The sequence below is a fragment of the Carcharodon carcharias genome, chromosome 8 (genome assembly GCF_017639515.1).
Source record: "Carcharodon carcharias isolate sCarCar2 chromosome 8, sCarCar2.pri, whole genome shotgun sequence".
Taxonomy (NCBI): Eukaryota; Metazoa; Chordata; class Chondrichthyes; order Lamniformes; family Lamnidae; genus Carcharodon; species Carcharodon carcharias.
The window spans coordinates 158,415,487-158,440,002 of record NC_054474.1 but is presented as its reverse complement, the minus strand read 5'-3'; the positions used below and the strand labels follow the sequence as shown (position 1 = coordinate 158,440,002).

The following is a 24,516-nucleotide window of genomic DNA, read 5'->3' as shown; positions in this document are numbered from 1 at the left end:
GTTGAAAATGCTTTGCCTGATGTCTGCTTAAAATCTATGGGTTGCAGTTGCCTAAAGGAGATTAGTTTGGGAATTTGTTAAAAGTTATGGTAGTAGCAATTTTAACCATGTACATATATTTAACTTGTGTAAATTAATAAATGTCTCATGTAGTTTGACATAAAAACCTCTCGAGAGCTGGTGGTCTGATTCCCGAATTTAGAGCTGCACCTCAAACATACCACTTAAAATATAGGTTATGACAATTGTTTAAAGTTTCCCTCTGTGATTTTTAAATACCTCAGCTTTGCCAACTGCTGTGTCATAACACCTCCTCATGCCCCTCTGCCAAGTTCTGCCCTTCTATCCACCCCAGTGGCCCCTATGTAAACCATGGCACTTCCATGCTCATTGATCCACTATACAGTGTCTTGAACCAATGACCCCTATAGTGTGTAATGGTATGTGTAAAAAAAGCTTTTAAAAAAGTAATTCATTCTTAGCTTTTCCTATGTTGGAAAAAAAGGTCATTTCACTGCAAGCTGATAAAATTGTCAATCATCCAGAGCCTTTAAAGTATCAATAACAAAATCACAAAGCATTGAAACCACTTAGCTTATGTAAACAAACATTGTGCAATTGACAGCAGAGATCAGAGTGCCTGAGCTGTCAATCAAACAATGTTTTTTCTGGGACGCATATGTTTTGATATTCCAGTGGTTGTGTAAGCTCTCAGCCAAGCCTCATTTTTTTATGCTTGACTGAGAGCACAGAACAACCATTAGCCTACTAAAACACCTGTGCTCCAGAGAAAGCATTGTTTAATTGACAGCTTTGGCTCTCTGATCTTTGCTGTCAATTTCACAATGTTTGCTTACACAAATTAAGCAGTTTCGAAGTTTTTGGTTTTTATTATTGATATTTCAAAGGGTCTGGCTGATTCTATTAGCTTGTAGTGAAATAACTTTTCTCAACATAAGAGAAAGTTATGAATGAATTACTGTTTTAAAGCTTTTTTTGTTACACATTCCATTATACACTATCGCATTCATTGGTTGAAGACAGTGTAGAGCATGTCAATGAGCATGGAAATGCCCTAGGCTGTCATTGGGAAATGAGGGACCATAGGGATGGGTGAAAGTGTCATAGCTTGGCATAGAGGGCATGAGGGGTTGTGGGAGATATGAGGTGGCAAGGATCTGGCATTGGGACTATTTGGAAGATGAGGTGATGTGAGGGGTAAGGGCTGGAGGGCCTTGATGTTTTTACTTTAACTGGGAATAAGTCCCACAGCACTGAGGCAGACCTTTAAACAGCCCGCTTATGCACCCAGCAGCCCCTATGACTGCCTCCATATTTCTTCCCAGGTTGGTTTGCCTGACTCCAGTCCGCACCCACCCCCACCACCCTTCCTCTGCCACTGCCCCTCAACTTCCCCAGCAATGAAGATTCTGCCTTTTTGTGCACTTTGTCCCGAGGCAAGCAGGCCAAGATGGGACTTTTCCGGACTCCCGCTACCTGCCTCAGGGTGAAAGTCCAGGCCAAGGCCAACCTTCTGTGTTAGCCTTTTTGATTATTAGGGAAGTCCGACAAATGATCTTAGTTATATGTAAGATAGTCAAGAGATTAGAAAAGGTTAACCTGGAATATTATTTGAAATTAACTGTACAAGAAGTACTAGAAAGGCTGCTGGCTCAAACTAGTAGGAACAAGCGTTAGCACTTGCATCAAGAAATTCTTCTCAAAAAGGGTGATCATTGCGCGATAGAGCAATGGAAGCAAGAACCCTGGAATCATTTAAGAAATAATTGAATATTGTGGTTAAAGGACTTCCAGATCAACACCTCACCCCCGTCCCACGGCACCTTCCCCTGCAATTGCATAAGGTGCAACACCTGCCCCTTTGCCTCCTCCTTCCTCACTGTCCAAGGACTTAGACACTCCTTTCAGGTGAAGCAGCGCTTCATTTGCACCTCCTTCAATTTGGTCTACTGCATTCATTGCTCCCAATGCGGTCTCCTCTACATTGGGGAGACCAAACACAGACTGAGTGATCGTTTTGCAGAACACCTTTGGTCTGTCCGTAAGCATGACCCAGACCTTCCTGTTGCTTGCCATTTCAACACTCCACCCTGCTCTCGTGTCCATCCTTGGCCTGCTGCAATTTTCCAGTGAAGCCCAATGCGAACTGGAGGAACAACACCTCATCTTCCGATTAGGCACTTTACAGCCTTCTGGACTTAACATTGAGTTCAACAATTTCAGACCATGAACTCTCCCCTTGATCTTCACCCCTTTTTAAAGCTCCTTTTGTTTTTTAAATTTATTTTTATTTTTAATCCACTTATTTTTATTTATTGTTTTATCCCCTTCTGCATCCCCTTTTTATCCCTGTTTCCATCCTTTTTCCCTAACCACCACCCCCTCCCCCACCCCATCTCCAAAAGAGCCATCTGTCACTTGTTTCGTGTTGTTCTTTCACAGAGTACTTACCCTTGATCTGCTATTATCACATTCTGCTTTCTTAGCTTTATGCCCTTACCACTACCATTAATACTCGCTTTGTCTTTTTGTCCATGACATCTTTGTCAATCTTTCCTTAGCCCCCAGTTAATCGCTGGTCTTCTGTCCAGCTTCACCTGCTCTACCCCCCTTAAACAGTATAAATTTAATCACATTTCTACTTCTCTTTAGCTCTGAAGAAGGGTCATACAGACTCGAAACGTTAACTCTGTTCTTTCTCCACAGATGCTGTCAGACCTGCTGAGTTGTTGCAGCATTTTCTGTTTTTCTTTCAGATCTTAATGGCTTTCCTCATCTGCATAAATCTTATATGCAGTGCTGGACTCAGTGTGCAGCAGAAAAATGTGATTGAATGTAGATGGACTGAGGAACATGTTCAATCTACAGGGTGCTGCTATTTGTGCTTGTGTCACACTCCAGAACTAGTAGGTGTTCCACAGTTTATGGCTCTGTATCATGCCATACTTAGTATACAGTGATAACATGCCAACTTCTGTGGTAATATGTGTAGATTGTAAAAAGCACACTGCTTATCACAGAATGGCGCCGTAGGACATAAGTCTGTCAAGGATGAAATGAGCATTTATTCTGATTTATTAATTAAAAGAATTCATTGTTCTGCAGGGTGCACACTAATTTTCTGAAGTATTCAAAGTGCCACGTCTGACTGACTTGGCTCATGCAGTGTGGGAATAGAATGAAATTTGCCACTTTCATCCACTCACACTAATTAGTTTATGTTCCAATTCAAGATTATTGGTAACAATGATTTGAGCATTGAATATTTATGCAAAAAATGTGTTATTCCATTAACAATTGCTTGAATACTGATCAGCTTTGCTGGAGAAAAATGTAATGCAATTAACATGTTGTTATTGAGCAATTGTTGATTAACATATATATTATCTGTTGGGTTACCAGTAGAATGATTTTTTTTTTGTGCATTGTTGAAGATCTAATTGCAACGCTGTGCTCAGATTTCAGGCTATTTTCAAATTCTGTCTTGAAATTTTAAGTACACAGGAACTGATTCCTGCCACGAGAGGCTTTCAGTAAACTGCAGAGTGTTTCCCTCTTGTGGCTAAAGTAAGTTGCAGTTACAAGTCCCAGTTGCTTTGATAATTTTTCGGTGCACTGACATGCCCAAAGCTCAGTAGCAAGGTGGTCTGTGGGTTTTCAGTTTCTAAAGCATGGACATAATGAAGATTGTGCAGTAACAGATTCCTTGTTTAAACTTCTGAAGAACAGTGTATGGATCCAGAAAGCTCTTCAGTGCTGTACTTTCTGGAGCAGCACCAGTCTGACTAAAATGCTGCATATCCCCAAAATTTTTTAGTCATGGGAAAAGAGGCCATTTTCCTGATACAAGTCCTGCATGAGTGTGAACACATTTTGACTACTATATGGTAACTGGTAGCATCATCTTCTTGCCTTTGGGTTTGGTGGCTTTTGGTGTCTAGATTCATTCAGTATGCAAAATAGTGCAAACTCTTGACTATATTTAATTCAGCCTAATGCTCAGCATCTGAAGGACAGAGACAATGAATGCTGGTATTCTGACCCAGGTTGGTGAGTGCACCCATCAAAGCCATATTCCCCTGTTAACAGACTATTACCCAATTAGTCATGCTCAGTGTGTGCATATTCACCTCTGAGACAGAAGCTTGTAGTCTTACCCCAGAGGCTTGAGCACAAACTTTAGGCTGACATTTCAGTGCAGTACTGAGTGTTTTTCTCAATGGAATATTAAACTGAGTTTTACACACACAGCTGAATTATTGGCACTGTTATGAAGAACAGGAGAGTTCTCCCTAATATCCTGACCTCAACCAACACAACTAAAAAAAGATTATCTGGTCATTATTTCATTGCTCTTGGTGGGATGTTACTGTGTGCAAATTTGTTGCTGTGTTTCTTTCAACAATGAGTGCACTTCAAAAGTTCTTTATTGGCTGTATAGCACTTTGGAATGTGCTGAGGTCATAGATGCAATATACACACAAGTCTTTTATCACATTCTCACAAACATTAGCTAAATGACAAAAGTGTGCCACTATTTCAGTCAGTCACGTTTAGGGGACAGGGTGGGAAGGTCAACCAGAGTGCTCTCTCCTGATAGTTATCCAGTGAGGTTGAAGCATGGGCAGGGTCAGATTCTGTTATTGAGTAGCTTGCCAGAATTTGTTGCATGTGGTTGGACATGAAGAACGAGCAAACTAGCAAGATACAATACGGCAGCTGGCATCCATGGAATTGGACCCCAGTGAAGGTGAAGTCATAGGACCTGCATATGTGAAAAGAACAGTAAGGTTTGATGATGAAGTTCTGGTGACACACTCTTGATAAAAGTGAGAGTTGGCATTACAACTGGACCAAACTTTAAGAGTTCTATTTCTGTAGATTCTAAGCCCAGTAACATAATGAAAGCTTTGAGTGCCAAATTGCATAGGATTTGAGACAAAGCTTAATAGCTATACTTGTGTCATTGTAGTAGATTTGAACCGAAATATGTCCACATTACAAATTTAACAAGAAATATTGTGCTTGGGTCACGCTCTCAGTTTTTGAATTGGAAAAATGGGTTTTCTGCATACTATTCAGAAGGTTTTCACTAAAAGCATTTCTGTTCATTCATATCATTAACTTACCATTCCTGCGCTGTACCTTCAGAATGGAATCAGTAAAATTCAGCTCTTGGTAAAATTCTGCCAGTTAACTTGATATGACTTCAGGATGACCCAAAACATTTTATAGCCAATGAGGTACTTTTACAGTGGAGTCACCATTGTAGTGTAGGAAACACGGCCATGCAATTTGTGCACAGCAAGCTCCCACAGCCAACAATGTGAAAATGACTAGATTTGGAGGACTGTGTACAGTTTTGGTCTCCACCTAAAGGAAGGATAAGCCTGCCTTAGAGGAGAAGCAATGAAGGTTCACTAGATTAATTCCAGGGATGAGAAGGTGTTCTATGAAGAGATTGAGTGAACTCGGCCTATGTTCCCTAGGGTTTAGAAGAATCAGAGATGATCGCTTTGAAAAGTATAAAATTCTTCAATGGCTTGACTGAGTAAATACGGAAAGGTTGTTCCACCTAGGCTGGAGAGTTATAGTTTCAGGAAAAGAGGGTCAGCCATTCAACCCTGAGATGAGGTGAAATTTCTTCACTCAAATAGTTGTAAATCTTTCTAATTCTCCATCCCAGAGAACTGTGGATGCTCGGACATTGATTATATTTGAGACTTTTAATAGATTTTTGGGCACTAAGGGAAACAATGGCAATATGGGAAGATGGAGTTGATTGAGAAGATCAGGCATGATCTTATTAAATTCTGGAGCAGGTTTGATGGACCAAACAGCCTACTTCTGCTCCTATTTCTACTGCATTTAAAAGGAGAAGTAAAGGCTAGAATGGCAGACAACAAGCTTGAATAAACTTTAAACTTGCATTTAAACAGCTGAAAATAAAATTTAACTGCAGGGGACACAGCGGTCTAGGGAAGGGAATAAATAGAAAGCTTATTTATAAGGCTGCCTAAAGGAATTGACCTGGGAACTGAAGCTAGGAGCAGCAGCAATATCACATGCTGTTAAAAGAACTAAGATAATGTCATGAAAATATAATCATTTTCATAATATTATTGTGATTTATTCTAAAAGTGGGTTAATAGTGGGGTTTGGATTAGTTTCTCTGTGTGCATGTGTGAGAATTAATTGAATTGGAGACAACTGGTCTGGAGGCTTTGGGTTATCAACAAGCAACAAGATTTGAAATGCTAAATACGTAAAATGGCTGAAGTTTTAGAATGTGAGGTGTAAGGAACATTTGCATTTTTAGATAAATTACATTAGTTTGAATTTCAAAAAGATGGTAAGATGTTAAGAAGAAGCTAAGCCAAACAGTGTGTTTATTTTTCCCAAAGATTACTGATAAAATTAGCACTACGAAAAGATTTATGTTATGAGAAAGGTAAAGTTCCAAATATGTATTGGAACAATGAAATTTACATTAAAAAGGGAAAACATGTATAAAGGAGATAAGGCTATGTGTAAGAGGGGAAGGCATTCTAAGATCTGACACAAGTGTGAAAAGTTTCCAGCCTCTGTGCATCAAGTTGCTGTCTACAGCAACTGAAGCTGAGAAAACTCACTTTGAAACTCACTGTCCTGGGTATTGTGTCGCTTTGCTTGGGTCTATTTAAATCTATTTGTTTTTACTGTTGCCTGAATGGAGCTGTAAGTGGGAGCTAGATTAATTAGAGGTTTTAGGAGTTATAGTAGTAATTTATAGACCTATGTATGTGCTTGAAACCTTTTCTTTTGTCAATAAATGTTTAGTTTTCTAAAAATCTTGAAATCGCAGTAGTCATTACTTCTGAATTCAGGGCACGCGCCTCGAAATGAAATATAAATTGCAAAACAGTTGTGACCCCGTGATCAAGTTTCACTCGTGGATTGGATTCGCATGGCACATATCATCTGCCACGTCATAACAATAAGTAAAGTGTATGTGCCTACAGTTAAACGTAATATGCAAGAAAATCAGGTGGGGAAGTACGCGGCTGGTTGAATCATGCCTGTTTTACAACCACAACATAATTGAAAGCTCTGGCAATCAGTATTTATTATCAATATGTACACAGGCAAACAAAAGATAGCATCCTTGAAGATTAAAATTCAGCATCAACCTTCTGGAGGAGTTTGGATGAGTTGCTTAACAGAAAATTAATTCTTTTTCTCGTTGTGACATCATCAGATTCGCCCATTTTGAATGACTGGGTTAACGTTCTTTGGGAGCTGTTAATTATTCTAATTATTCTATATTTCATCTTGTGTTTACAGCTGGTACCATCTGGTTCTAATGCAGGCCTATAAATCTGACCAATAAACCTGCATCTCTGTTCCTGTCTGTCAGCTTCTGCCCTTGGTTCATATTTTTTATGTTGAATGTAAACAACCTTTCTGTTGGTTCCACGATTGCAGGGCCTGTGTGTACAGAAAGTGCTGTGATATTCCACAGACAATCGTCTGTGTTTTGTTCGTTGTCCTCTTGAGTGAGTGCCTTTTTTTTGTTTCAGCTGCTGCCTCATCACCGTAGTATTCATAAGCTCGAAAGAAATCTTTCATCATCCTGACAAAAATCAAATTAGTTACAAAATCATTCTTAGTCGATAGGTAATTTGATTGCATGTCTTTTTGAAATACCTAAGTGCATTTAAATGCCTTTGATTTTCTTGAATGCAATGCAATAGCTTTAGGTTTTTATAAAATTTGGCCATGTACTGTAACTATTTTTAAGCTATGATCTATAATTCTCTTGTGTTGCTACATTTAATTACTGTGATATTGCCTAGTTAATGCTCAGCAGGTCAGTCAGTTTGTAGCTCTCAGACCTAAGCAAGTGGAATAATACTCAATGAAGAATGGGAGAATGAGTATCACTTTGAGATTGCAAAGTATTCCCGTCTAGTATAATTAATTTAATTTTAAGTGTCATAGCTTCCATGGTTTAACCGTGGTTAAATTTAACCGTGGTTAAATGTCTCCACTCATTCTACTGAACCATGCTAACTAGGTGGGAATGGGCTTGTTGCTCAGTCAATGCTGAGTTCCACGACATTAGACCGGGCAACAGTTGGAATGATAGGAATTTATCTTAGCATTGTTGAATTCTGGAAGGGAAAATTCTGCCAGGTTCTTGCTGCTGTTAGTTATACCCACTGTCCTAATTGAAAGTCTTCACCTGGATGCCAAGTGAGGATTGGCTGGGGTTCTACTATGATGCTTGTGCATGTTTAGAAATCCAGTGGAACAGTGCCCAGAGTCGATATTTGCTGCAGAAAGGGGAAAAATATTTTATTAAGGGCTTTACTTTTAAAATAAATAGTTATCCTACCTGTAATAAGAAATTACAACTTCTGTCTGGATGGAAAAGACTGCAGGTGGGTGAAAGGGCCCATTGATTGTGGGGAGGACTCTTGGCCAAAGAAGTGAGCATGGAGGCAAAGGTGACTGTAGAAGAGCTCAATGTTGCAGTGGACAGGCCCCTCAACCACATCTGACCCATTTCCTGCATTTCTGCTGTCATCCCTTCTTCTCCCTCCCGTTGTCCTCACTTTCCACTTTCCACCCCACTGGCTTCCACATTCAAAGGATCTTCTGCCATTTCCGCCACCTCCAGCATGATGCCACCACCAAACACATTTCCCCCTCCCCTCCACTGTCAGCATTCCAAATGGACTGTTCCCTCTATGACACCCTGGTCCACTCCTCGATCATCCCCTTTTTATGGCACCTTCCCATGCAATCACTGGAGGTGTAACACCTGGCCTTTTATGTCCTCTCTCCTCATTGTCCAAGGCCCCCAGCACTCCTTGCAGGTGAAGCAGCAATTTACTTGTACCTCTTTTAGTATATTGTATTTACTGCTCACCATGCATTCTCCTCTACAATAGGGAGATCTGAACACAGATTGAATGACCGCTTTGCGGAACAGCTCTGCTCAGTGTACAAGCATGACCCCAAGCTTCCTGTTGCTTGCCATTTTAATTCACCACCTTGCTTTCATGCTCACATTTTTGTCCTAAACTGGCTGCAGAGTTCCAGTGAAGCTCAATGTAACCTCGATGAATAGCACCTCATCTTCTGACTAGGCACTTTACAGCCTTCTGGACTCAGTGTTGAGTTCAACAATTTCAGACTGTGAACTTTGTCCCCCATTTTCATTCTGTTTTTACTATGTACCAGCCTGAATCTTGTTTTTCATGTTTCTGCTTTCGGGCAGAGTTGTTCATTAGTCTGTCATTCACACTTGCTCTGGATAAATGTTTTGTTTCTTTACTACAACCATTACCACTCCTTTTGCTTTTTGTTCCCAGATATCTTTGTCATTTAATCTCTCCCACCCTCTGCCCTATCTCAGATCTTTCCTTTTGTTTTTCCTCCCCTTGCCCCTTTCAATGGCATAAAACCCATCACAGTTTCTCCTTTAAGATAAAAGTAAAAAACTGCGGATGCTGGAAATCCAAAACAAAAACAAAAATACCTGGAAAAACTCAGCAGGTCTGACAGCATCTGCGGAGAGGAACACAATTAACATTTCGAGTCCATATGACTCTTCAACTGAACTAAGGAACAATAGAAAAGAGGTGAAATATAAACTGGTTTGGGGGGGGGTGGTGGGACGGGGGGGTGACAGGTAGAGCTGGATAGAGGGCCAGTGATAGGTGGAGACAGCCAAAAGATGTCATAGACAAAAGGACAAAGAGTTGTTGAAGGTGGTGATATTATCTAAAGAATGTGCTAATTAAGGGTAGAAAGCAGGACAAGCAAGGTACAGATAGCCCTAGTGGGGCTGGGGTGGGGTGAAGGGAAGGGATCAAAATAGGCCAAAAGGTAGAGATAAAACAATGGATGGAAAAACATTTAAAAAATAATGGAAATAGGTGGGAAAAGAAAAATCTATATGATTTATTGGGGAAAAAAGGGGAGGATTGGAAAGGGAGTGGGGATGGAGGAGTGAGTTCATGATCTAAAATTGTTGAACTCAATATTCATTCTGGAAGGCTGTAAAGTGCCTAGTCAGAAGTTAAGGTGCTGTTCCTCTAGTTTGCGTTGCATTCCCATATTCCAGCAGGAGTCCCACAATGGTAATCAGCCATGTAATCCCTGCCCGATTGTTGTTATCCACTTCCTAGCACCAGTGAATTGAGGCCAATTGTACCTTCCCTCTGCTGCACAGCTGAGATTAGCCAACTCAATGTGGACTATAGATTACTCTGACAACCTTCCTGGTTTGTATGACTTAGCTTTACCCTGGGAAGTCCAAATAGTTACTCTGAGGTATAAGGCAAAATAATGAAGATTGATTCTTTGGTGTTGGGGTTAGGTATGCATTTATCGGGAACACACTGTTACCCTAGTTTTTAGCATCATGAGGGTGATCCAACATTACATGTGATTCCACATTTGGACAACCTTTGCTGAATACTCCTCAGTGTGTTAAGAATTATGCTGACAACCAACTTAAGATTTTCAGTTGGGCTCGGAGTGTGGTGCTTTTTTTTCACGGATGTGGACTTCGCTGGCTTGGGTCAGCATTTATTGCTCATCCCTAGTTGCCCTTGAAAATTTGCATGTACTGGAAGCTACATATATTAATACATAGTGTCCTGTTCTTTGCAGACAGAAGGAACATGTATATGCATTGCACCTGTTTCAGCTAAAGAAATTAAGTGACGGCATTTAATGGTTCATTCTGCAGGGCAATGTTTTAACCAATCGGAGTCAAGCTGCCTGGTTTAAATTGCAAACAATGCTCGTCAGTTAACTGTCAGCTACCATCAATTGGTGCATTCTCCACAGCACCACCACTATCAATGAGAATCCACTTGCCAACCAATCAGCACTCTTTTCTTACAGTATAAATATGATGTTTCCCCTGACATTGGTATTTTCTTGCGAATTGTCCTGAGAAGTGCAAGACAAAAAACTTCAAAAAAATGTTTTTTTTCAGCAATACTCAAGTTCTGAACTATCAAACAACTATTTAGATCTTATAAATGCTGGAGACATCTAATCGTAGAAATTCATTCTAACAAAATAAATTTAGTGCATTCTTTCTGCCGAGTTACTGGGATTGTGAAAGAACAGAATAAAAGATGGCCATTTAATCATGTCTGAAACTGAATTGTACCTATGTTATAATATCACTGTATACTCTTCTGCTGGAAATTGGGCAAAGTGTCATGTTTTACACTCAACTGAAGCCAAGACACCCCGGCCCTTTAAGAGAAACAACAAGGTAGTGTAGTGGGAAGGTGCTGAGCTTATATTCTGGGTTGGATCAAATGTCCCTGAAGGGTATTCTCATTTTGTAATGTTCTGATTATAGAGGAGTTGCTGTGTGATTTCATAAACAACAGCACTAAATAGTGCAGAACAACTTGTATGATAAACGTTATAATTTGGGAAGTATATTTGTTGGTGTGCTTTGAGAGGGACAGTTATTTAATTTACATCAGTTTTAGCATTTGACCAGCCTGTTATACAATTGCAGATTTTATGTATGTTTTCCTTTAACATTGTTTGTTCAAGAAAGCACATTAATATTTAATGATTGATGAAGCTGGGGCTGTTCTCCTTTGAGGAGATTTGATAGAGAAGTTCAAATTCATGAGGGGTCTGCGCAGTTTAGATAGGGAGAAACTGTTTCTATTGGCAGAAAGATGGAGCACCAGAGGACACTGATTCAAAGTGAATGGCAAAAGACTGAGAGGTGACATTACGCAGCAAACGGTTAGGATTTGGAATGTAAAGCCTGAGCATGTGGTGGATGTAAATTCAGTCGAGGCTTTCAAAAGGGAATTGGATAATTATCTGAAGAGAAGACCTACACAGTGCTGTAGGTTTAAAAAAGGGGATTGTTGTGTATCCCTTAGAGAGCTGGCACAGGCACGATGGGCCGAATGGCTGCCTCCTATGCCATTCTATAGTTTATGAAACTATTTTAAGCACGGAACTTTAATTTAATCCTGGAATTAAACATGTACTTGAAGTGTGTATATTAATTTGTATGTTCACTGGTGAAATAACCTTCACTAATATTTTTTCTGACAGGTACAAAGGTTTCATTAAAGACTGCCCCAGTGGACAGCTTGATGCTGCAGGCTTCCAGAAAATCTACAAACAGTTCTTCCCCTGTGGAGACCCGACTAAGTTTGCTACATTTGTCTTCAATGTCTTTGATGAAAACAAAGTGAGTAGTCTATTCTCCAACTTCTACTCAGGCAGAAGAATTTTGTCTCTATCGGAGTTTCACAAGAGAGGCAAATTGGACTTTTAATACTGTGCACACTTCAAGCTCAGCTGAGATACATGTTCTCAAAGTTAACAAGTTACATTCAGGATCTTAGATGGTAGGAGGTGATAATTCCCCACAAGCTAATGAATATAAGGAACAGACTGTCAACTTAAAACAGTTAATGTGTCAGTTAACATGTTTAGAAGTGAGCTAGGTGAATGTTTGGTCAGAATGGAGATCTGGGGCAGGAAGTTGAAGTGCGAGTGCGCAAGAGGGGCGCCTCCGATTGGCGCCCCCGATCAGGGCCGTGCCGCCATTTTACATGGGCAGGCCAATTAAGGCCCGCCCAGCGTGACGTCCCCACGGAAGCACCCTGTGCGGGCAGGGGGGAATGCCTAAACCCGAAAGTGCACTCTTTGGCGTATGCGCACGAAAGCGTGCATTCATCTCCCTGAGGCTAAGAGCTGCCTCAAGGAGATCTGCTCTACAATAAAAAAAATTAAAAATAGAAAAAAAAAATCCCTGACATTGCCACATGAGTTGGGACATGTCCATAACTTTTTAAAAACTTTAATTAAATTTTTAAAAACCTACATGAAACCTCATTCCGCCCGTGGATGAGGTTTCATGCATTTTCTGAAGCCCGCCAGGACTCCTGGCTTGCCCGCCAATCTTAAGGTTGGACAGGCAGGTCCATTAATTATTTCAATGACTCTGTCAATGGCCTTAATTGGCCATTGACAGGTTGGCGGCACACAGCTGATTTTGCCATGCCCCCGCCTACCTGAAAATTTAAATGGGGCGCGGTGATGTCGGGAGTTCCACCCAACCTCACCACGCGTCATTTCATGTGTCAGCAAGCGGACCCCACCCCTCGCTCGCCAACGGGAAAATCCTGCCCCTGATATATAGCTAAGTGCAGATTGTGATGAGGGTGAGCAACTCTTATTTGAAAAAAATAAGGGACACTTCACAGTGCGGGTGCTGGCAAACTTCATGGTGGTGGGGGGTGGTGAACCTGTTAGGGAGAGGTGAACCTGTCAAGGCTGGGAGGGTCGGTGCTGCTGAAACCTTCAGAGCAACTTGCCCCAATTCTTATGTTGCCGCCTGCTGGATCTACCCCTGAGCACAAGCCATGAACCTACCGTGCTTGATGCATACGCAAAAAAAGGCCTGCATGGGATACCAGAAATTTAGGACAAAACATGGCCAGGGAAAGCCTAACACAGGACAGAAGGCCAAATTATGGGACAGTCCTAGAAAATCCTTGATAGTTAGTCACCCTGCTTGTGACTTAATGCTGCTTTGCGCATTGGAATGTATTTCAAGTAAGGCAACTGGTCAAGGATGACTTGTGCACGGTGAGATTTGCATGATTTAGCTTTGGGTACAGCAACATATATTATTTTTAAAATCTGTGGTGACCCATAACACACACACATTTTTGTTGGTTACTTTTTTGTGGACAAATAAAATTAAACTTATTTTTTTCTACCCACAGTGTTTGTAGCCATGCGGACCTGTGCATGTGCAACTCTCAGGTCTCTATTGATAGTTCCTGAGTGAATGTTGTGAGGAGATGCAAGAGCGCAGCTGGAGCTCGCTTTTTTGTTTTTAATGCCCCCATTGCCATTGTGCTTTGCCTCAGTTCAGTACTCCTCAGAAGTACAAGGCTGAGATCTACCATTCTGCAGCTCAGTCTACTGGGGCTCCAAAGTACCACTCTGCTCACACTCCCAGGACTCAGGGAATTCAGGTGACATCTCATGTCTCTATGTAGATTTTTGAGAAAAGTACAAGCTTTAATTTACATAGCACCTTTCACATCCTCAGCATCCAAAGCACTTTACACCCAATAAATTTTATTTTGAACTGTCATCACTTGGTTTATTTGGAAAACAGGGCAACCAATTTGCTTACAACAAGGCCCCACAGACATTGAGGTAAATGTACAGCTAATCTGTTTTGGTTTTACAGTGGAGGGAGAACTGTTGGCCAAGACACTGGGAGAACTCTCTTGCTCTCCTTGGGATAGTGCCATGCCATCTTTTGCAAATATTTGAAAGAGATGTTGAGACCTCAGTTGAACATCTCATTCAAAAGACGCACCTTCAACACTGCAGCACAATCACTCAGTATTGCACAGCAGTGCCAGCCTAGATTATATACTCAAACCCTGGAGTAGGATTTGAACCCACAATCTTCTGAATCAGGGACAAAAGCATTATCAGTGAGACAAAGCTGAAAATCAAAGTATTTACAAGTGAATTGATAAAGAATACTTTTTGAATGGATTTTCAGGATGGAAAAATTGAGTTCTCTGAGTTTATCCAAGCACTGTCAGTAACATCAAGGGGGACTCTGGATGAAAAACTGAGATGTAAGTAACTCACTTGACTCAAGTCTTATGTCCATTTTGTTCAGTCTTCATTTTTGTCAAACTTCATCTCCATCTTTAATTCTCAGCACCCATTGTATATGCACAATTGAATAAGTGTGTAGCTTTCCATGCTTTTATAAGAAAATTTCAGTGCTACATTTTGGGAATATTCTTCCACATTTTGCTTCCACTGTCAAATAATTTTTAAAATTTATTCACAGCATTTATTGCCTGTCCCTAGCTCCCCTGAGAGCTGTTTGATGCAACTGAGTGACTTACTAAGGCCATTTGGTAGGGCAATTAAGAGTCAACCATGTTGGTGAGGGGCTGGAGTCACATATAAGTCAGACAGGGTGAAGATGACAGGTTTCCCTCCCTAAAGGACATGGGCTGGGATTTTCTGGTCGCGCTGGGCGAGACCCATTGAGGGTGGGACGGAAAATTTGGTGACCCATAAAAATGTCCATTGGCTTTTGACGTGAAATCCCAGCCATTGGGGTGAACCAGTTAGACTTTTACGACAATCCAAGATTTTCACAGTCACATTTATTGATTTATTTTCAAATTTTTTTTTTTGCTATTCAAATTCTCTAACCACCATGGTGAGACATGTGCCCATGTCCTCTTGTTTATTAATCCAGATCTCTGGAATATTAGCCCAATAACAAAACCACTACCTTACTGATAATCGCAGATCAACTAACGTTCTGGCTAATGGCAGATCAGTAGTCATCAATTCTTCAGTCTGCAACTTAAAATGCTCTCCATTCACAATCTAAATTTATAAGCAAATAATCTGTAAGCCTACTGCAGTATCAATTCTCAGTTTAAATGGACTTCACATAAACATTTCACATTTTTCATAATGTGTTACTGAATTCTTAATGATGACAACATGTTTTTCTTCCTCATCTACATGTGTTCTTGTCTAATTGTCCCTCACAGGGTAGTGGTAGTGGAGCAAATGTCAGCTTTGGTTAGATTGTAATTGAAATACTAACATAAACATAATTACAGAAGTCTAGATTTTTGCTGGTATGCCAAAGAGCATTAATTTTGAATATGTATTAATGTTTGACATGTTGTTTCAGGGGCTTTTAAACTGTATGACCTAGATAATGATGGCTACATCACCAGGAACGAGATGCTGAACATTGTGGATGCTATTTATCAAATGGTGGTGAGTAAATTATAAAGATAATATAAATTGTACTTTTGTCTTCCAAGTTTGTAATTGGAGCATATTTCCTTTTTTTTTGAAAAAAGTGAATTTCTTAATTATGAAGGAACAGTATCTTTCTTTAATACATTTTAAGTAAATATTTCAAAACCATATATAAATAAAAGAAGTTGTACTAGCCTAAAATTGAATTTTTTTTAATACTAATAGTTTCCTCCTAAATAAGGATTGGAAGTTTTTTTCACTCTTGTCTTTGCTCTTGGGAAATTACTTCAGTAAATCTAAAGTGCTGAATGTAAGTGGCAGGCTGTGGGCTTTGCAGGTAAAAGCAAGATACCATTCTGTAGATTGTTTCCAGCACTCAGCTCAGAATGGGAATTGTTTCTTTGAATTGCATCATGGCTGATTTGAAACTCCAGTGTGTGTTCATGCCTGGTTCTTATTAAAATAATGTTTCCCCCGCGTTGAGACGTATTCTTATATTTTAAAATTAAAAAATGTTCATGGTATGCAGAATTTTGCATTGTTACGTCTTAAGTCATTCACTGACAAGCCAGTTGAACAAACATTCTAAAGTAAGAAGAGATAGATTACAGATTGCAAGGGATGTAGCCCATGTACAGAAACTAAAGGTACATTTTTGAAAGCAGAATAGTGTAGAAGAACCAGAAATGTTAACTGGTAGGCAGAATTCAGTTATTGGATATATTTTGGGAGGAGTTGGGGAAGAGGAATCGTAAGTGGAGTTTTATTTTGTAGCATTAAGTAAAAATGCATTTCTTCTTGCTGGTGCTCCAACTGAAAGCATGTGTAGCTTATTTTGTTATGGTGTGTGGGCAATGTTTCCATTCAAAAAATGAAGAAGCGCTTCAGCATGTAACTATCTCTAACACAATAGTGTTACGATCCTTGGCCAGACCCCATGACGTTGGGGGAGATCTGGTTAGGGACAAGCAACATTTTGTTTAAAGTAGAGATTTAAAGGTTGAGATTTAAGACACTGCTTTTGGAATAAAGCCACAAGATTCCGCAGGTTTTGAACAAACAAAAGAAAAAAAATAAACTTTATGATATAAGTTCAGAAAGATAAAACAATATGTATCTTATACTCTAACATTCAGGATAAACATAAGGTACATCTGAATTAACAGAAGAACTGTGGTAGGACACACCACACCACAGAGTAAATGACAGATGCAACCGAAGCAGATTCCGTAGATTTCTCAACAAATCACCCAGACCTTAGTCCCACTGTGAGTTAGCCAATCTCACTGAAACTTCATCTCCCTCTCGTGGGTTTCCAATCTCCACATTTGAAGATCTTTCCTTGAAATTCTCTCCAAAAGTTGCTCCCACTTGGACGGCTTTAGCAATGGCCCACCTTATAGGGGTTTCAATTTCGCCTTCCGAGATTCCTTCTCCCTGAATTCCTGAATATACTCAAACACTAACTTACAAGCACACTTTCAGATTTATGGCCATGGCAAGCCACTGCACCAAAGGGGTACCTTTTCCCCAATGGCCCTCTTTACTTAAAGTCTGCCCCCTGCCACTCTTTCTTTCACTTAACTGGGACCGTCTCTGTCCCTGTTTCTGTGACACTTGCAGGCTGACTTCCCGAAATTGAATCAGGAAGAGCTGCTCACTGATCCTTGAAATGATCTGGGGACCTATCAAAACAGTCCCAGAGGGTCCCACTCTTGTTACTAGGCAAGAATCGATAAAACAAGCATTGGAGCATCCTGTACCATTGATGTTATAATCTCCACCGATGACTACTTTAGCACATAGGGACCCAAAGATCAATGGATTTCACGACAATAGGAATGTATGACTGTCATTCATATACAATTTGGATGTAGACTGAAACAGAGCCAGGGCTTTAACACTTCTAGAGAGATCATTAATCATTGTTATGAAGTTGAAATAAGCTCAGATTTAAGAAAGTAAGTATCATTTTACTACTGTAACCTAATGTGCTTGTCCAATAAAATGTAGCTCCCCAGCTGCTTTTATTGCTCAGACTATTCCTATATATGTAATAAGTCTTTTTTTAAAAAACTGAAAAGCAGGCTTCAACTGGAGAAATTATTGCCAACCCCAACAAAATTAAAATATAATGTTCATGACAACCAAGGAATCTGAATAAGGTTTGGTAGAGAATTGGGTGTTCAGTTCCTGTTGGGTTAAAGGAGGCTGTCTTTAAATTTCAAACAGTACAGAGTATGATAATTCCAGCAGCAGGTACTGGAAATAAGAGAAGCAGAATAGCATGTACAAGAATCAAGCAAATGAAAAGTGCATTTTGATTTTGAGAAATGGCTAGTAGCTTGCTGTTAATAATAATTTTAATAAAATCAATGGAAGGTAAAATAAAGGAAATTGCTGCCAGGCTATTTGGTAAATGCACCAGAATGGGCAAAATTCCCTGCAAGAAGTGGGTAAACAGTTCAACCAATTCTTGCTTCAGCTGAGGCCAGATGTGAAACTGAGAGAAAAAATCAAAGCTTGTACTCGTTAAAGGTCATAAAATTGGTGAAATGGTCCCTAACCTGTACTCTGGACTATCCACAAAATGGTAACAAATTAAAAGGTACCCAACCATCCTCTTGTGTCTTTTGGTTAGAGGGAGATACCCAGACTCCTGAATATGTAAAGAATGCCTCTGCTTGAATTATGCCCTACCAAATGAAATTGTCTGTTTTTCTTACATTTTCCATTTCCCTCATTTTGGGATTTTGTTTTTTCTTTCGCTGCTGGTACAATCACAGTCATGAGTCTCGTACCCCATTCTATTTTGCCATTGTTGATGTGTAATTAATATGACCCTTCCTCAACCTAACATCCAAACATAAATTTGTATCGTTCACTTCAGGTAAATTAACATTTCAGGATCCATTGACTTTATGTACTGATTTAATTTAAAGATGAAATACTGACTAAACTCAGTGACATTGAGGGGCATACTGGTATAACAGACAGCCTGGAACATCCTGGCTCCTGGCTCATTTAAAAAAGTTGGGTACAAGCCGATTGTGCTTGGGCCAGGTTATATAAAATGTTAGTTGTCTTTGTTCATTAAAGTTCTTGCCAGTTTTAGTTCTTAATATATAATGTTTTGGGTCCTCAGGGTAATACAGTGGAACTTCCTGAAGAGGAGAACACGCCAGAGAAACGGGTGGATAGGATTTTTGCCATGATGGACAAGGTAATAAGTTTTGGTTTTGTTTTATTATTTTAAATCGGAAAGAACTGATTTAAAAAGACAGAGGTGGTAATTTTCAACTTCAGAGCTTGGGCTGTTACCTGGTGGAGTGGACTGCCTGTCCATTTTAGGACCTGCCCAAATGGTATTCCATTGAATGGCATGAAAATTGATGGTTTCTTGCCTTATGATCCACTCTGCCAAGTTACTGCCCAAGTGGAAAAGTTGGAAATTACCACCAGAGTGCCTTTCTCATTTAAAACTTAGCCTGTACTTCCACTTATCAGGTGGTTTCTGGGAGCTTGGCATTGTACCTGTATTAATGGCAATTCAGTAATTCTGGTTACCTGTGTTACAGAATGCTGATGGCAAGTTAACCCTACAGGAGTTTCAAGAGGGATCAAAAGCAGATCCATCCATTGTCCAAGCGCTTTCTCTATATGATGGCCTAGTATAGTCCCTGCCACCTCCCTTGCGCCATGGTAAGTTACAATTGTGATAGCCTTAGTTCTTGAAACTGCAGATACTCATGTTTTCTACCATAAAAAAGTTACAAGACTTTTCTATATATTTCAATGTGACCTAGAAACCACTTCCCAATACTATTTTTAGATTCACCCCTGATAACTCCCACTATAATATGTTATATTGGTTAATACATTCCGATGCATTGTAATTGAGGCTGTTTTGGGCATTGAGTCGCAGTCAAATCAGATACTTGGATTAGAATTATTGATCTTCCTTCTTAATATGCTGCTGACTTTGAAGTGTAAATTTATTAATGTACCGCATGTCAAAAAACAAAAGCACATTCCACACTTGCACAGAATTAAGATTTCTGATATACTCTTTAGACTACCTCCCTTCATTGTTGACCTTAAGGAAAGTGTGTGATTCCATTTGCTGCCTGTCGGTTATTTTGGTGGGCTACTAAAATGTGTTTTTTGTCGAACAAATATAGTCGAAAAACTCTGGCATTGTTTAGAAAGTTTATGTTTAGCGTCCAGGTTTAGACACTTAAATCTTATATCTTAGATAGTGAGTGATTGGATTATGGTCAGAGGGATTATACTTTATTCTGATTATGTCTTGCTCAGATGTCTATACATTCCAGCAGAGGCTGCTGGATAACAGTCGAAGCAGAAACCGTTACTTATTTTTTTCCCTCCCTAACTCAGAGGTCCACTGTCACCTTGGGCAAGATCAGTTAACTGTGTACAGACTAGAAATTGAACCTGGGATCTGTAGAACATCAGACAGTGTCAGAATGGAAAAAAAGAATGTAAACTGGCCCTCATTATCCTATAAGTAACTACCCAAAGGACTGGCAGTTGTGGTTCTATCCATTGACCGCTTATCCGTTTCCTTTCCAGATGCTCAAGGATGAACCATTTTGGTGCCATTTGAACGGTTCTGTGCAGCAGCTCGATGGTCCAGCAGTCGCTCACCTTCACCTAGATGTGAACAGGAGTGCACGGGTGTGTGCAAGCTGAGCTCTTTTGCTTGTCTCCATTTGCCAATCTCAGCTTAAGAACCTAAAATGTTTTTTTTAGACTTGAGAACTCTGCAGTAGACACACGCCTCCGTTTTTTTTTGGAAAGACTTGATCGAAAGGAGTATTGATAATTGCCTTTTTGTACGATTCGAGACTGAATTAAATTGTTCTAGCTGTGAATTATTTTTGTTTGGCTGCCCCGGCCGCCTCAATTAGTGTTTTAAACAAAGAAACAAAAGAAATTGCTGGTCTTGTATTGTCAGAAAATGTTAGCAGCTGAGTACTGCGAAGTGAAGACTTTGTGTGTGTTTCGTGCTTTAAGTGAAAAGTGGTTTATCGCGTATATTCTTTATTTATTTAATCGTGAGATTGCATTGTGTTTTTCTGTTGTCTTTTATTTTGAGGCAAAGAAGAGGTTAGTTTTCAAAACCGTACTTGTATCTTTCAGCCATTAAGTCAGACTTGAAGGTACGGTGAATATCAAAATGTTATACCATAACTGACTCAATGTCCTATCATTGCAAATGGTTTCCAAGTTGCAATAGTTTCTTGATTTAATGTCTTCTCAGAGATTGTTTTAACGTAAGATAACGCGCAGATTGGAATGCATTATAGGGCAGTAATACAACAAAAGATTCTGGTGCATACATAAAGCCAGGATTAAAGCTGTTTGTTGTTCAATCTTGTGCCCTCACAATACACGCTTGCCTGTTGCTTTATCTACCACACACAGTTAGGGTTCTCATCATCAGTCGTTAATATTTTATTTTTTTCTGTCATTGGTCAGCAAAGGGAATGGCCTGAAATGGGCTAACCATGGTTCAATCATGATGGCACATAGCGTAATCATGGATGCTCTTAATGCAAGGAGATTGTAGCTTGACCTAAATTGCATCAATTTTGAGATTTTATTTCACCACGATCCAGAATTAATTTTGGTCTAGTTTGTAAATGAGTGGCACAGTACATGTACACAGTGCTCCCACACAAGCCAGGACCTGTTAGTCACACCCATGGTTAAACTGACCCCTCAGCCATTGCATGTTTTTGCACATTGCACACAAGGTGCTCTTTCTTAAAGTTAAAAGGAAATCTTTTTTCCCCATTTTGTGGAGTGATGAATGCCTCATTGATATTGATAGGTTGGCCAGTAAGGAAATCCTATATACTGACCACACATGTGCAGTTAACAAGAATCTAAATTTAAAAAAAAATAAGGGAGTAACTACTTGTGATCTGTATTGTGGTTTAACAGTGCTGAGTTGAGCATAATTGACCTGAATTGAACATGCACAGAGCATCATCAATATAGAATTACTCGTCCCTTCAAAATTCTAGAGTATTTCTAAAACCTAGATTGATGTATGTAATCCCTTTACGGTGCATCATTTGTTTTGGAGTTTTTTTACCTTTTGATTTTTTTTATTATTGCATTTAATATCTGTTTTCAAATTAAAAAAAATAGAAATGAGATTATAACTGCTGCATGAAGTGATACTTTGTGGTTTACAATGCGGAGTGTTACTTGTTATATTTTTGATATTTTTAAATTGCTTTGCTTAATGTTTCATTGTTTGCTTTGACGCTATAGTTCATAATGTTCACTTAATACACAATTGCAAATTCCAACACTCCAGACAAGTCCAGTTCTAAAATGCAATTAACAGCTCTTGCTGCATGTTATGCACTCTTGCTTTTGGCAGGTCCAGAGGAAACATTTCAAAAGTGGTATAGCCTTGTTTCTCTGCTGGACTGTCTCTTCCCTATCCCTCTCTCCTTCTTACTATTTCCCCAATCCTAACCATCATGGCTTTTGCCATGCCATACCATTCTTTTTTTAGTCTCACCTTAATTAATCTCATCTTAAATTTTTTTAATCATCTGTTTTCTCATTTTTCTTGCTTCTATTCTTTGTCCATGGTAAATTTTTGAGGGTTTTATTTCAATTTGTTTTTTTGTAGAAATTTCACTTTTAAATTTAGCGTGTGTTATTCCCATTTTCTGTGGCACACATTTCCTGTTTTTGTCTGAATCTTCTCCAAAATTATCTGCTTTATCTGCTGTGCATGTTTAACAAGCAGTGCATGTGTAGATCATAATTTATTGTAATCAGAACAACTTAAGCAAAAGGAATACGACAAGCCAATTTCAGTCAAAAGTGGTAAAGGCTGTGAGTATATCTACCCAGGGGATCCAATGGGCTTGCCTTGAGTTGTTTGGCTGAGGTCTAATCTCTTGTTTAAATGGCAGCATATTTAAGAGATTTCATGGACAGTAGCTGCACCAAAACAAAACCACTCTCAACAGTAATGGCAAACATATATTTTGTAACAGATGCACACTAGACCAATATAGTAATGAGGAATCTTGTTGTTTTATATGAATAGTGGATTCATTTCACGGTACATTTGGAAGATGCCTGGCTGATGACTGAATGTAGTGATTGGTTGCACTGTGACCCATCATATCTTCATGACACTTTTTAAACAGCTGATAACTTTCTAACCTGCCTTAATTATCTCATTACAAAAAGTAAAGGGATGGGGTAGGATAGCCAAGCCTCCAGGGTTGTTCTGAACTCTTCCGGAATTAAAGATTAACTTCATAAACTCTGCTGCAAGCAGCCTTGGAGAAAAATCGCGGGGCCATCGAGACATTTTATCTTCTTTGAACACTCTTATCAATTAGTTATAAAATAAGTTGTTGGAAATAAAAAAGAAAAACTGTTTGACATAGTGGGGTATCTGAGGCGGTGATGAAAGATCTAGAATATGTCCACCCAGAGTTGATAAGCCTAGAATGGGGGAAGGGTTTGATCAACTAATTTGATAAGATGATTTTTAAAAGTATTTGTGTTTATAAGTAGAGGGATAGAATATAAAAACAGAGAATATGTTAATCACTGGTTAGACCTCAGGTGGAGTTTTGTAGACATTTCTGGGAAATGTGTAAAGCCCTGAGGGTACAGAGGAGGTTTACCAGGATGTTATTGGGGATGAGGGATTACACCTCTGAGTAGAGGTTGGAACAGAGAAGGTTAAGAAGTGACCTAATAAAGATATTCAAGATGATGAGAGGTTTTTATAGAGAAACTATTCACTTTGGCAAGTGGGTCTCAAACTCAAAATCATTAACCCCATCTAGAGGGGAAAGGAAGAGAAACTTTTCACTCAGTGAGTTGTTGTAATTTGGGATGTTCTATTCGACAATGTGGTGGAAGCTGATTCCATAAATAATTGTAGAAAGAGTTGGATAAGGTACTTGAGGATGAGGAACTTACAGGGTTACAGGCAAAAAGCACGAATGTGGAACTAAGCATGACTGCTCTTTTAAAGAACCAGCATAGGTACAATGGGCTGAGTGGCTTCATCCTATGCTGTAAGCTTCTGTGAACCAAGCTGTACCAGATGACTTTTTTATTCAATGGAACAGATGCATTTGGAGTTGCAGTATTTTTTAAAGGTTTTTTTCCGTATCCCTTATGATTGGCTGGTGCTCCTATGGTTCTGGAATGTCAGAGGATGTGCAGCTTTATATGAACAGAAGTGTTATATCATGGAACGAACAAACAAATCAATATCAAACAAACTTCTGTCTCGGAGAGGGGAGAGTGAAATCCACTGAGCCACAGCTCTCACATTTTGTAAAATAACGAGTGTTACTGGGGTCTGAGGAACTAAAGGAGGGGTGGTTGGAGGCAGAAAGAATGACGAAGAGGGGGCCAATGTCGGGTATGTACTTTCACTTCTCAGTCTCTGCCTGTGATCAAAAGGCAGCTTCCTAAATTATGCACCGTTCCTTCACCTGAAGCACTCATTTCCCGTTAACTTCTCTCTTTGACCAGCTGAGATCAGAAAATCACTGTGTGAAGAACCGCAGACATGATTTCAATGTCTTTTCATTGTACATAGCTCCAGAGTACCACTAGTTATACTGCCATCTTTGGAACTGC

General features: G+C 39.6%; 1 protein-coding gene across 1 annotated transcript in view; it reads left to right on the top strand.

The window, feature by feature from the left end:
* The window catches only part of LOC121281216 (neuronal calcium sensor 1), a 162,676-nt gene extending 141,932 nt beyond the window's left edge, over positions 1-20,744 (top strand). Inside the window, exons 4-9 of the mRNA XM_041194005.1 lie at positions 12,121-12,259; positions 14,606-14,684; positions 15,776-15,864; positions 18,995-19,072; positions 19,428-19,551; positions 20,443-20,744. Coding sequence (XP_041049939.1) covers positions 12,121-12,259; positions 14,606-14,684; positions 15,776-15,864; positions 18,995-19,072; positions 19,428-19,526 — 484 coding nt within the window. The 3' untranslated portion in view covers positions 19,527-19,551; positions 20,443-20,744. The remainder of the gene's footprint in view (positions 1-12,120; positions 12,260-14,605; positions 14,685-15,775; positions 15,865-18,994; positions 19,073-19,427; positions 19,552-20,442) is intronic.
* Positions 20,745-24,516: the final 3,772 nt, after the last annotated feature.